The 13893-nt window shown below is 47.5% G+C and overlaps 1 protein-coding gene across 1 annotated transcript in view; it reads right to left on the bottom strand.

Moving 5' to 3' along the window:
* Window positions 1-9884: 9884 nt before the first annotated feature.
* The window catches only part of HECTD3 (HECT domain E3 ubiquitin protein ligase 3), a 7146-nt gene continuing 3137 nt past the window's right edge, over window positions 9885-13893 (bottom strand). Inside the window, exons 9-19 of the mRNA XM_040231950.1 lie at window positions 13830-13886; window positions 13596-13660; window positions 13332-13435; window positions 12947-13066; window positions 12749-12838; window positions 11615-11821; window positions 11239-11368; window positions 11082-11156; window positions 10879-10960; window positions 10665-10736; window positions 9885-10505 (exon numbers count right to left, since the gene is read on the bottom strand). Coding sequence (XP_040087884.1) covers window positions 10421-10505; window positions 10665-10736; window positions 10879-10960; window positions 11082-11156; window positions 11239-11368; window positions 11615-11821; window positions 12749-12838; window positions 12947-13066; window positions 13332-13435; window positions 13596-13660; window positions 13830-13886 — 1087 coding nt within the window. The 3' untranslated portion in view covers window positions 9885-10420. The remainder of the gene's footprint in view (window positions 10506-10664; window positions 10737-10878; window positions 10961-11081; window positions 11157-11238; window positions 11369-11614; window positions 11822-12748; window positions 12839-12946; window positions 13067-13331; window positions 13436-13595; window positions 13661-13829; window positions 13887-13893) is intronic.

Genomic DNA, 13893 nt, shown 5'->3' with positions numbered 1-13893 from the left:
GTAGTTTGTTAACGATTAGTTGTGATATAGAATCATTTGTATCAATGAACATTTGTACTCTGTTGTAATACTTGCATTTTGAATAGGCATTTTACCCATGCATGATTTTGCAACTTGATGCATTGCTCATTTGTAAAATATTGATTCACTAAATTATGCAGATCTTCCCAATGTTGACTCATTATACAATATTTGCTAAATCACACTTGTTAATACCACCACCAATTATTAGAAAAGTCCTTAATGGAGACTTCTGTGGTGGTAGAGTGGATAAGAATCTGCCTGCCAGTGCAGGGGGAAGGGGTTTGATCCCTGGTCCAGGAGGATTCCACATGCCATGGAGTAACTAGGCCCGTGCTCCACAGCTACTGAAGCCTGTACCTCTAGAGCCTGTGCTCTGCAACAAGAGAAGCCACCACAATGAGAAGCCCGTGTGCCACAGCGAAGAATAGCCCTCAGTCTCTGCAACTAGAGAAAGCCTGTGTGCAGCAATGAAGACCCAGAACAGCCAATAAACAAATAGATAGACAGATAAAGTCCTTAAGAATGCTGGCAAGCTTGGGACAAGTTCCCCAAACTTCTTATTTTCTCTTGAAAGCTCAGATATCATTGCTGTTAGTGGTTTTCCTTGAAATGACAGGCTTACTTCACTCATCTTAATAAATTTTGTCCAGTTTGTCAGTTGTTCTTTCAAAAAAATACAGTGTTCTGTGAAAAAAGCAGTAGTTCACAAACGAAACAATGGCACGAATTTTCTGGAGACAGTCATCATACTTATTTCGTATGCACAGAAGTGTTACACGTGTACTTCCCATTTCATCACATAGAATATTAAAAAGACGTGTGCTCAAGACAAAGATTTAATAAAATTATTTTATTGCCTCATCAAAGACATTCTTAAGTAGAACTTACTTTGTTTTATTATTTTTAAATTTTTTTATGGTAAGCCTGTGGCAGTGAAGAGTACAGTGACTATTAATACAGTTTGGGATCACTGCTCTGATTGATGCTAAAGCATCAGCAGTTTTATCCAGCATTGCTTTTGCATGATCAGTGCAAATATCAATACAGTGAAAAGGCAGTGTTTCAGTAGTATTATGAAAGTAATGTTAACTCGATAGACCCCCTAAAAGGGTCTTGGGGAATTGCTGAGGTCCATGGAGCATATTTTAAGAGCTGCTGCCTCGTGGACTTCTTGCTGGCTCCCCCTGCTTCTGGTTCTTGCATTATGGCAGTCACAACAAAGGACTGTCGTTCTCCTTTTTCATGTTTTCTGTATCACACTGGGAACCCCCTGAGGACAAAGACTGTATCTTATTTGCTAAAAAGACTTTATATCTGCAGAGAGAGGTCTCTGCAGATCTTAGACAGAATCTGGGACATGTTAAGTAAATAATAATTGGGCGAATTAGAAATTTCTCATAAATTTTCCCTTGTCATCCCATTTGGTAGTAAGAAAACAGGGCTGAGGGCCTGGATCACTGACAACACCTCTTCTTCTAAACATTTCTTTTCACTAAGTTAATCTTAATTATTAGCCCTCATGCCTAGCCTCACTCTTATTATTTACTTTTCATTTACTTTTAATTATTAATCACATGGGAAGTATTTAATAAGTGGTTATTGAATGCAAGCTCTTCCCTATAATGTTTGTTTCTTTCCTGTTCACATTGCTTCCCCCAAAGGATGTTTATGTGTATGTGTCTGTATGTGGTAGGGAAATAGTTTAAGAAGGTCAAGCTCTAAGTTCTCTTTGAACTGTGGGAGACAAAAGAAACTTTTCAAAAGTTGGACCTTGGCTCAGAAATAGTCTTCCCACAGTCTGCAAGAAATCTCTCTTTGGGAATTTACTGGCCATATCACAGTATTCATCTATTCCATCTGGCTGAGGACATGTCACTGGGACAGGGAATTATTATTTTTAGAGTGCTGAGTGAAGGATAAAAATGGAAAGAGAAACTCTACTTTGGCAACCAATTTCAGGTCCTAAAATATTTGTGCTTTATTTTTGTACATAAGCCCAGCAGTTTCCTAGTAGATTCATGATAAGTTAGAGAGCAAATGATGCTACAGTGTTTATATAGAGCTTGGAAAGAAACTTCATTAATTAGGAATTCAATATTTCCTTTCAAGCACATAGAATTTTCATTGTTGGTGGTTTTGAAGGTCAGAATCTGGATATTTATGCTCTAAACTGATCACTTTAAAAACAAGTGATTTAATCAATTTTTAATTTTCTTCCTTTATTGGAAAAACCTTCAGATATCTGATTTTCCTTGTTTTTAAATTGCAAAGTACAGTTTATGGGCCACAGTTCATTTATTTAACAGCTATTTGTTGAATGACTACTATGTGCCGAGAATAGTTTTGGGCTCTTAGGATATATTAGTGAACAAAAAAGGATCCAGCCTTCATCCTAGCCGGGAGAGGCAGCATAAATAAAAAAGAAGTTTAAATAATAAATCAGTAAACAGTGCCATATATTAAAAAATGATAAGTACTTTGGGAAAATGAAAAAAGTTAGGAAGGGAGGAGGGACAGGGGGAGGGAGAGAACACCATATTGACAGCATAAAGTTTTAGCGTTTTACAGAAGTTACTGAAATTTGGGAACTGTGTCTCATTTAAATCTGTCCACAACTTTCTATCTAATAAATTTAGAAATAAATACAAAAGGAACAGGCAACATCAGTAGAAATGGAATAAATTCCTCCAAGAATTCTCTCCTCCATAAACGGAGAGGAGAATAATATAAAAAATTGTCAGAATCAACTTGGATAATGATGGATGTGCATCATGAGAAAACAATCATGTCACTTAAAAAATTTTTAAAGATAGGTAGACAATGTATTGTTAATTAAAAATTTTAAATAAAATATATATTTATATGGCTACATTGGGTCTTAATGGCAGCACATGGGATCTTTAGTTGCATCATTCGAAACTTTAGTTACAGCTTGTGGGAGCTAGTTCCCTGACCAGGGACCAAACCTGGGTTCCTGCATCAGGAGCATGGAGCTCAGCCACTGGACCACCAGGGAAGTCCTCATGTCACTTTTTAGTCTGTTGGTGATTAGTCACTGCATATCTCTTATTCAGTTCATTCACAGGCAGCAAAGACTGTAATTGTGTTAATTTCTTGTCTCCCAGTGATAAACCCATGTGACATTTAAAAAAAAAAGGAATAATTGAGAATTGGCCAACAAAATGAAAGTGTAGCTGATAAATGAGAAGTGATAATGGCAGACGTGAAATTCAAACTCTCTGTAGCTGTGGTACATGAACTCTTAGTTGTAGCATGTGGCATTGATGTAGTTCCCTGACCAGGGATTGAAGCCAGGCCCCTTTGCATTAAGAGCACAGAGTCTTAGCCACTGGACCACCAGTGTGTGTGTTCTTAGTTGCTCAGTCATATCTGACTCTTTGCAATGGTAAGTACTATAGCCCACTAGGCTCCCTGTCCATAGAATTTTCCAGGCAAGAATATTGCAGTGGGTTGCCTTTTCCTTTTCCAGGAGATCTTCCCCACCCAGGGACTGAACCCACATCTCCTGAGTCTCATGCATTGCTGGCAGGTTCTTTACCCAATGCACCACCTAAAAGGTTTGGACCACCAGGGAGGTACTTAATTCATAAAAATTGTAAAGTTTGTATATTAGAAAAGAACATATATGAAATTAAATGGCCAAGTACAGGCTGAGAAGACATATTTATAACACCTGACACAACAAAGCGGTTAATATTCAGGACACAGTGCCTTAGTTACCATGTCTGAAGGCTTGGGAGCTGGCAGACCGTCATCCAAATCCTAACTTCATTACTTACTACCTACCCTGGGAAAGTTAATTAATCTTTGCTTGAGTTTCCCAGATGGCTCAGTGGTAAAGAGTCTGCCTAACGATGCAGGAGATGTGGGTTTGATCCCAGGGTCAGGGAGATCCCCTGGAAGAAGAAATGACGACCCATTCCAGTATTCTTGCCTGAAAAGTCCCATGGACAGAGAAGCCTGGTGGGCCACAGTCCGTGGGCTTGCAAAGAGTCAGACACAACTGAGCACGCATGCCAGGTTTCTCATCTGGAGATGAGTATAATAATAGTACTTACTTCACAGAGTTGTTGAGAAGATGAAACAAGATAATGCATGTACAGCACTTAGCCCTCTGCCTTGCTGTGCTTATTTTAGTACTACACAAAGACTGTTATAAATCAATAAGAAAAGAATAATGAATCTAGTCTAAAGAATAGAAAATGGGTGAAAATAAAGAGCAGTTCCTAAAGAAGAAAAATAATTGCTCAATGCTGCAAATAACCAAAGCAGTGCAAATTAAAATAACAATCATACAATTTTTCTGTGTGTTAAATTCAATGCCCAGAGTTGGTAAGAGTTTAAGAAATAGACACTAATGGGAGTGAAAATTGATACATCCTTCCTACAGGGCAATTCAGCAGTTTGATGAAGCAATTTTAGGAAGTTATTCTAAGAAAATAAATAGGTATGAAAGGATATATGCATGAGGATGTTTATTATAACATTATAGTTTTTAATACAGAAAATTTATAAACAAGCTTAATGTCCATCTGTTGAGGGTTAGAAATGAATAAAAGTTATGAAATGCCTTATAATGTAATACAATGCAGCCAATAAAAATAATGGTGAAAATGAGTATCACCCTTGTTCCAGCGACCATTATTTCCTGCTTGGATTCCTCCTTGCCTGTAGTCTCTCCCTCTCAACTCATTCTCTACGGGGCTGCCAAAAGCAATCTAATCATGTCACTCCTTTGCTGAACCCTCTCATGGCTGCTCAACGTAAAACCCTCTAAAAGCCTCCGAGGCTAGTCTCATCTCTTTCTTCCCTTCATACTCCAGTAACACAGGACTCAACATGCTTCTCAGTTGGATTTTGTACCGTTATTCTCCCTAAGGATTTAGTATTTCTCTGAGCTGCTTTTTTTTTTTTTTTAATTCTTTGGTATTCCCATTTCCTAGTCTTGTTGTTTTTGAACATTTCCTATTTTTTTTTTTAAATATTTATTATTTTTGGCAGCACTTGGCCTTGGTTGCAGTGCATGGCCTCTTCTTTGCTGTGTGGGCCTTCTCTAGTTGCTGCTCCGGCTTAGTTGCTTCGGGGCATGCAGGATCCTTATTCCCGGACCAAGGATCCAATTTCTGTCTCCTGTACTGGCAGGCAGATTCTCAAGCACTGGACCACCAGGTAAGTCCCCGCTGAGCCACTTTGGTTAGAATCATCTGATTCTGTCTTCTAATGAAATCCTTTACTTCTTTCTGGAGCTCTTACATGAATGTTATTAAATGTTGTTTAATGTGTGCGTGCTCAGTCGTGTCCAACTCCTTTGCTACTCCGTGGACTATAATCCGCCAGGCTCCTCTGTCCATGGAATTTCCCAGGCAACAATCCTGGAGAGGGCTGCCATTTCCTCCTCCAGGGGATCTTCCCCACCCACGGTTCCCACCGAGTCTCTTGCAAGGGCAGGCGAATTCTTTACCACTAGTGCCACCTGGGAAGCCCCTTTATGCGATTATCTGTTTAATAAATGTCTCTTTGGGCTTGCCAGGAGTTGCTAGTGGTAAAGACTCCTCCCAATCCAGGAGACACAGGTGAGGCAGGTTCCATCCCTGGGTGGGGAGGATCCCCTGGAGGAGGGCATGGCAACCCACTCCAGTATTCTTGCCTGAAAAATCCCATGGACAGAGGAGCCTACCGGTTACAGTCCATGGGATCGCAAAAAAAGTAGGACATGACTGAGTGAGCACTGGGCCACACCCTTAAAGGTAAAATCCCAAGATGACAAAAATGATCTGTTTAACCATTTTACCCATTGTAGCCAGCCTGGCTCCTGACATAGCTGCTCCAAGCATTCACTGAATGAATAAATGAATGAATGAAAAGCAAGTTACAAAATACACATTGTGGGTCCAATTTGGTAAAAGATCAAAGACTTGTGTGGCAGGTGCTTGCTCAGTCGTGTCTGATTCTTAGGTCCCATGTCTGTAGACTTCCAGGCTCTCCTGTCCATAGGATTTCCCAGGCAAGAATACTGGAGTGGGTTGCCGTTTCCTCCTTCAGGGCATCTTGACAACCCAGGGATAGAACCCGTGTCGCCTGCATCTCCTGGATCGGCAGGCGGATCCTTTACCGCGGAGTCCCTTGGGAAGCCGTTTGGATTCTTGACCACTGAACTACCTGGAAAGCCCTTCTTGTGGTCAGCACCAGAAACAGACTACCTCCGGCAGGCCCGTGCTGGCCAGGCCTTTCCCTGAAGAGCAGAGAAGGGGAAGGAGAGAATCCCCGGGTGGAGGGACGAGGCGGCGGGAGCTTTCCGGGAAGCGCGGAGCTGGGCGGGACTAGCTGCCTCTCCGGCTCCAGCGCCTCCGGCAGAAAGAGACTGCAGGAGGAGTGGGGCCAGTTTCCTGCGGACCACCCAAGGCGTAGGGGTCGGGAAGCCGCAGGGCCAGGCAGGCTCTTCTGGAGCATCAGATTCCAAATTACGGAGTGGTGGTCTTGCGGATGCACTCGCCCCGGGGTGCGGAGTGGAGCGGATCTCAGAGCCCAAGTGGAGTTTTCCCGCAGGGCGGCGTCCGGGCGCGCCCTAGAGGGCGTCGTGGGGAAGCGGTGGGAGAGCGCGACTTCTCTGGGGACCGTGCTTGAGGAGGACGGCCCCCTGTGGGGACTGCATCCACATGGCGGGATCTCTCGGAGTGTGTGTGGGTGGGGGTACTTGTTCTGAGACTGCGCCTTAGCTGTGTGGTTCCTGGAGGCGGCGTGGGGGTGGGTAGCTACGCTGCTGCCTCTTCAGTCACTTCCTGACTTGCAAGCTCTGTCCTCTAGGATGTCAGATTCTTCTGCCCACTTGATTCCTGAAGGAGGACTCCCACCCTCCACATCACCACATCCATCCCAGAAGACACCAGGCCAGCTTTATTCCTGCTTCTGGGCAGAGGACTCCTTATTTCCCCTCTCAGCTCCAGATTTCATATTTGCACTGAGAAGCCCTACCACTCCCGCTTGACACATGTCTCCTTGGCTCCTGGCAGGACCCCTAAGTCCTGGAACAGTCTTCTTTAACATCCCTCAGGAGCCCAATAAACATACTCTGAAGGAATGAATCCGTCCATTTATTCAACTTTTCCATGTGCAAGAGCTTCTTGGATGGAGTGTCATGGAAGCTCTTAAGGGAGAAAAGGCTGGGGCGGGACATGCATAAAACTCAGGAGGAGGTTTAAAGTTTTTGTTTAGTTTTGTTTTAAAGTTGGGTAAAGAGGAGCTTCCTACTTCCTACTTTTGCATTCCAGTCCCCTATAATGAAAAGAACATCTTTTTTGGGTGTTAGTTCTAAAAGGTCTTGTAGGTCTTCATAGAACTGTTCAACTTCAGCTTCATCAGCACTGGTTGGGGCATAGACTTGGATTACTGTGATACTGAATGGTTTGCCTTGGAAACAAACAGAGATCATTCTGTCATTTTTGAGACTGCATCCAAGTACTGCATTTCGGACTCTTTTGTTGACCATGATGGCTACTCCATTTCTTCTAAGGGATTCCTGCCCACAGTAGTCGATATAATGGGCATCTGAGTTAAATTCATCCATTCCAGGCCATTTTAGTTCGCTGATTCCTAGAATGTCCACGTTCACTCTTGCCATCTCCTGTTTGACCACTTCCAATTTGCCTTGATTCATGGACCTGACATTCCAGGTTCCTATGCAATATTGCTCTTTACAGCATCGGACCTTGCTTCCATCACCAGTCATATCCACAACTGGGTATTGTTTTTGCTTTGGCTCCATTCCTTCATAATCACAATGGTATGATCACTCACCTAGAGCCAGACATCCTGGAATGTGAAGTCAAGTGGGCCTTAGAAAGCATCACTACAAACAAAGCTAGTGGAGGTGATGGAATTCCAGTGGAGCTATTTCAAATCCTGAAAGATGATGCTGGGAAAGTGCTGCACTCAATATGACAGCAAATTTGGAAAACTCAGCAGTGGCCACAGGACCGGAAAAGGTCAGTTTTCATTCCAATCCCAAAGAAAGGCAATGCCAAAGAATGCTCAAACTACCGCACAATTGCACTCATCTCACATGCTAGTAAAGTTAAGTAATGCTCAAAATTCTCCAAGCCAGACTTCAGCAGTGAACTTCCAGATGTTCAAGCTGATTTTAGAAAAGGCAGAGGAACCAGAGATCAAATTGCCAACATCCGCTGGATCATCAAAAAAGCAAGAGAGTTCCAGAAAAACGTCTATTTCTGCTTTATTGACTATGCCAAAGCCTTTGATTGTGTGGATCACAATAAACTGTGGAGAATTCTGAAAGAGATGGGAATACCAGACCAGCTGACCTGCCTCTTGAGAAACCTATATGCAGGTCAGGAAGCAAGTTAGAACTGGACATGGAACAACAGACTGGTTCCAAATAGGAAAAGGAGTATGTCAAGGCTGTATATTGTCACCCTGCTTATTTAACTTATATGCAGAGTACATCATGAGAAATGCTGGGCTGGAAGAAGTACAAGCTGGAATCAAGATTGCCGGGAGAAATATCAATAACCTCAGATATGCAGATGACACCACCCTTATGGCAGAAAGTGAAGAGGAACTCAAAAGCCTCCTGATGAAAGTGAAAGAGAGTGAAAAAGTTGGCTTAAAGCTCAACATTCAGAAAACGAAGATCATGGCATCTGGTCCCATCACTTCATGGCAAATAGATGGGGAAACAGTGGAAACAGTGTCAGACTTTATTTTTTTGGGCTCCAAAATCATGGTGATTGCAGCCATGAAATTAAAAGATGCTTACTCCTTGGAAGGAAAGTTATGACCTACCTAGCTGGCATATTGAAAAGCAGAGACATTACTTTGCCAACAAAGATCCGTCTAGTCAAGGCTATGGTTTTCCCAGTGGTCATGTATGGATGTGAGAGTTGGACTGGGAAGAAAGCTGAGCGCCAAAAAATTGATGCTTTTGAACTGTGGTGTTGGAGAAGACTCTTGAGAGTCCCTTGGACTGCAAGGAGATCCAACCAGTGCATCCTAAAGGAGATCAGTCTTGGGTGTTCTTTGGAAGGAATGATGCTAAAGCTGAAACTCCAGTACTTTGGCCACCTCATGCAAAGAGTTGACTCATTGGAAAAGACTCTGATGCTGGGAGGGATTGGGGACAGGAGAAAAAGGGGACGACAGAAGATAAGATGGCTGGATGGCATCACTGACTCAATGGATGTGAGTGTGAGTGAACTCTGGGAGATGGTGATGGACAGGGAGGCCTGGCATGCTGCGATTCATGGGGTCGCAAAGAGTCGGACACGACTAACTGAACTGAACTGAAAGAGGAGCTATTGAAGATTTCAGAGAGGACATATCTGGCCTTAATCTGGGCAAGGTCTTGGAGGGCAAGACAGCAGACAAGGAGCCAGGTGTTGCAGAAGTGATGAATAGTGGGTAGTAGCAATAGTAGTGGAGAAGGCGATGGCATCCTACTCCAGGACTTTTGCCTGGAAAATCCAATGGATGGAGGGGCCTGGTAGGCTGCAGTCCATGAGGTCGCAGAATTGGACACGACTGAGCAACTTCCCTTTGACTCTTCACTTTCATGCATTGATGAAGGAAAAGGCAACCCTCTCCAGTATTGTCGCCTGGAGAATCCCAGGGACAGGGGAGCCTGGTGGGCTGCTGTCTATGGGGTCACACAGAGTCGGACATGACTGAAGCGACTTAGCACCAGCAGCAGTAGTAGAGGTTTAATGTTGAGTAGCTATATGTTCTGAGTCAGGGACAGTGGTGGCACTTTGTCAGTTGGTACCGAGTTGGAGAAAGTTGGAGCTCACACTTTGGGGATGGAGGGAGAGGAGGAAAAGACCAGTATGTGAGGGAGAGGGTGTTCAGTTGTTGCTTTATTCTTGGTTCAGGTGACCAAGGAGGATGGCCATCACTCCGAATCCATCCCTGGAGATTTGTTGGGGGAGGAGCCTCCATCCCCCCACCCCGCCCCCACAAATTTTTAGTTCAGGCTGAAACCAGAGAAAAATATGGAGGGAAAAAAAAAAGGAATCAAAAACTGAAACAAAGTCCATGAGGTGGGGAGCTAGAAGAAGGCCCCCTTCAAGTAGCTCAGGCCTGGCAGCTTGTGCTGGGCTTGTGGAAGATTCCTCTCACAAGAGGTAAAATAGCTCTGGAAGCAAACCCGAGCACGTGTAGGGCTTGAGGGTCTGTGGGGCCGGGCCACCAGTGTCAACCCGCTGCTCCCACTTCAACCGCACCCTGGGGTGCAGTGCACTGGCGTTTTCTGCTCAGACTGCGCTGGTCCAGGGAAGCTGTCTCTGCCCTGGGTGCTCAGGGGGAGACCCCACGGGACCAGCGCAGGCGCAGTCCTGCAGGGCTGCGACTGCCCCCTGGCGCCGACTCACTCCTCCCAAGGGCTCATGTCGGTGTCAATGGCCACACAGTTGTAGGCAGCGTATCGGAGCTTCTCCTCACACACCTTGGCGCTGCGGGGGGCAGGGAGTTGTTCAGCACCAGGTGTAGAGGCTCCTCCATCATGACCAGGGGCTCTGGGACTCCAATTTGTACCCTGAAGGCCTCCTCCACCCTAGGATGTCACATTTCCCCGACGCCCCACTCCCCAGGCTGGAACTTAGGGAACCCACCTGGCATAGTGTGGCAGGAAGAGGGTGCTGGAGCAGGTGGAAGACTCGGGCAGCGCGTCTGTGGTCTCATAGCTGGGGGAGTGGGGGGACCAGAGATGAGGAAGAATTGGAGGGGCACAGGGCAGCGGTCTGACGGGGGAATGTGTGTGTGGCGGAGGGCAAAGGCCAGCCACAGGCTCTTCCGACTAGACCTCCCCTCCCCATCGGCTCTCACCCCAGCTTGTCTGGGTAGATGTAGATCCGGGCTGGGAGACGGCTGCGGCCTGTGACAAAGCGCAGGAAGCGGCTCCGGTCCTCTGACAGAGGAGAAGGAAATCAGCGCCCATGTGCTGGTGGAGGAAACTCGACCACCTCCCCCATCTCTGTATCCCAGAAGTGGAGTCTGAACCCAGGCAGTCCTCTGCCGTCTCCACTGACCGTTGGTGAAGTTGTTCAATGCCTCCCAGAAATACTGCACCCGGGTGTCAGATGGCTCGAAGTCCTCAAACCGGGCTGGGGGGACAAAGCCACACAGAATTCATTCTTAGGTCCTTAAGCCCCACCCTGGGACTGTGCTGCCTGGCCCCACACTCACTGAGCTTGCGCAGGGCATCCACAGTGACCTCTGGGTCCCCGCACACCTTCTTCTCCAATTCTTGCCACGTCAGCAAGTCCAGCACAGCCTGGGGCACCACCTTCAGCAGACCTGCCTGCATGGCTGCCACCTGGGGAGAAGGGAGAAGGCCTGGCTGGAGAAGACGGCACAACTCCCAGCTCTGGGTGTGGTGGGGACACCTGGCCTCCACTCACAGAGATAAAGTATCTCTGTGCCCCACAGATCAGCAGGAATGTGGGGCAGAGGGGTGGTGGGAGCCAGAGCTCTTGGGGCTGGGTTCTGGTGGCCCCTCGGGACGGGCTCTGGCTCCTGGGAGCGTCCATAGCTCTCTGCTCCACTGGCCTCTGGGTAGTACCTGCTCCTTGCTCTCTTCTAGCCGTGCCTTCTGCACCAGCTGGATGAAACGGGAACGGTCCTCATATCCCACCACGATGCCGGAACCCCCAGGGATCAGCTCCACCACCTGCTGATCACTCAGCACAGTGGTGAATGTTAGCTCCTTCCCAAATTTGAACTCAAATGTCTCCTTGTCCATTCCTTCCATCACTTCCAAGAGCTTCACCTGGGGGTTGAAGAGAGGCAGGAAAGTCAGCTTTTCATTGTGGAGATAGTCCTGTTTTTTCTCAAGAAGCTCACAGGAAAGCAGGGGAGGCAGCCAGGCAAGGCGGTTGTTATGCAGGCAGTGAGGGGGTTAGTAGACGGGCTGTGAAGCCCAGCATCAAGACGATGCCTAACTAGCCACGGAGATCAGGGAAGGTGTCCTGGGGGAAGTGGCATCTAAGCTGAGACCCAAAGGATTGGCTGGGAATTGGCTGGGCCGCCAGGAAGTCAGGAGAGAGAACATCTTTAAAAAAGGTGGAAAGAGCAAAAGGCCTGAGGAACCTAACTGGGAAAGTGTCCAGAGATACCGGAGTCAGGTAAGGTGTTTTCAGACTCTGCATTTTACCCTAAGCCCAGGGTGGACCATTGAAGCGGTCAGGGAGACCAGATGGGTAAGAAGGGAGACACAGCCACCAGATCTGCAACCAGTGGCTGGATCAGGAAGGGAGGTGACTGAACCTGAGGGACAGAAGTGAGATGGGAGAGGTGGGCAGACTCCAAAGGCAGATATGACAGAATGTGGGAGGTGGGGGAGAAAGAAGAATGAAGAATGACCCCGAGGGGCTTGGCGAGGGGAGGGGGGGTGGTGGTGCCACTGTGAGAGGGAGCCCTAGAGGGAGAGGGTGAAGGGGGGGCGGAGCCCGAGGTGCCATCTTGGGAGAGAAGCCCACTAGGTAAATGCATATATAGCCCTTAGCTTAGCAGAGAGGCCGGGTCCAGAGCTAAGCAGTCCTTTCAGGGTCACCAGAACAGTGACAGGAATTGGAGCTATGGGAGTACATGAGGCGGGAGAGGGGAAACACGTGTGGTACGAGAAGGTTCAGGACAGCCTAGGGGCGCAACAAGCTTGAGAGCTGGGCAGAGAAACCCGGTCCAGGCCCTAACTCACCAGCACAGAGTCCACAGCTGGGAAGTCCTTGCTCCAGCTCACCTCCTCACCAGAGAGCTGCTTCCACACAAAACCTGGCAGAGCCAGGACCTGTGGGACAAACACTGCTGTCTTCGTGCCCTGAACTGCCCAGGTTTGGCTGGCTCTTCTTTCCAAGAGCCAGGACTAAGCTGGTTGGGTGCAGATTCGGCTACTCACCAGGAACTCCTTACCCCGAAGGGCAGCCCCCATCAGCTGTCCGATCCACTCATACTTGGCAAAGTCCCGGCAGGAGGGGTTGGGCACATACATGTCCCGGGCCTCGCCTGTGCCATTGCCCTGCCCCCGAGACAGAGCTGTCAGCATGGCCTGTAATGGACCCTCCCGTGTTACCCCAGATGCCTCAACGACTTCCCTGAACACCTTCCACGGAGGGGCCCTGAAGGAGCCCTCTGAACACACAATGGCTCCTTCCCTGTCTGCCCAGAAGCTGCCCCGGGCAGTTCAGTCTCTCCCTGCTCCTTCTCCGGCTTAGTCTGGCACCTGGGAGGTTTGCAGAGACAGAACAGCAGAAACAACTTGGGAGGTAGGGGTGTGGGCTTACCTGGTTGGCCGTTCGTACAAAGAAGGGCAGAGGCACAGGGGTGTCCGCCGAGCTAGGGCACAGTTCTTCTGACATGTCTGCCAAGCTGTCCCGGAAACCACCTCCTGAAAGGACAGACAGATGCTCTCAGTTGAGGCACACAAGAGACCCAGCCCCCATGATGGGGTAAGAAGCAAGTCCCATATCTGGCTTAGCTGGTCACCCCAGATACCCCAACCACTCTCAATACGGCAGGACTCTTGCTACTGGCCCTCAAGGCCTCACCTTGGTCAATGATGCCTTCTGCAATGAATTTACACTCCCACCACTGGTCATAGCGCATGGGCCACCTATAAGGAGGGGTAAGTCTCTATCATGACACCGGGCTAGGGCTCAGGATGACCCACCAGCCCAGGGTCCACCCAGGAGCAGGGGCTACAGAGGGGTAATACTGAGGGTCCAGAGGCAGTGTGTGGGTGGACATGGGTCCATGTGTAGTCCCCTGCCCCCAAGCCATACCTGTAGTCCAGGGGCTTTTCATACTTGTCAGAGGGCTTGAGGCCTTCATAAACCTGGGGCCAGG

Source organism: Oryx dammah, unplaced genomic scaffold (assembly GCF_014754425.2).
Source record: "Oryx dammah isolate SB20612 unplaced genomic scaffold, SCBI_Odam_1.1 HiC_scaffold_28, whole genome shotgun sequence".
NCBI lineage: Eukaryota > Metazoa > Chordata > Mammalia > Artiodactyla > Bovidae > Oryx > Oryx dammah.
The sequence above is the reverse complement of the archived record's forward strand: the minus strand, read 5'-3'. Positions and strand labels throughout refer to the sequence as shown.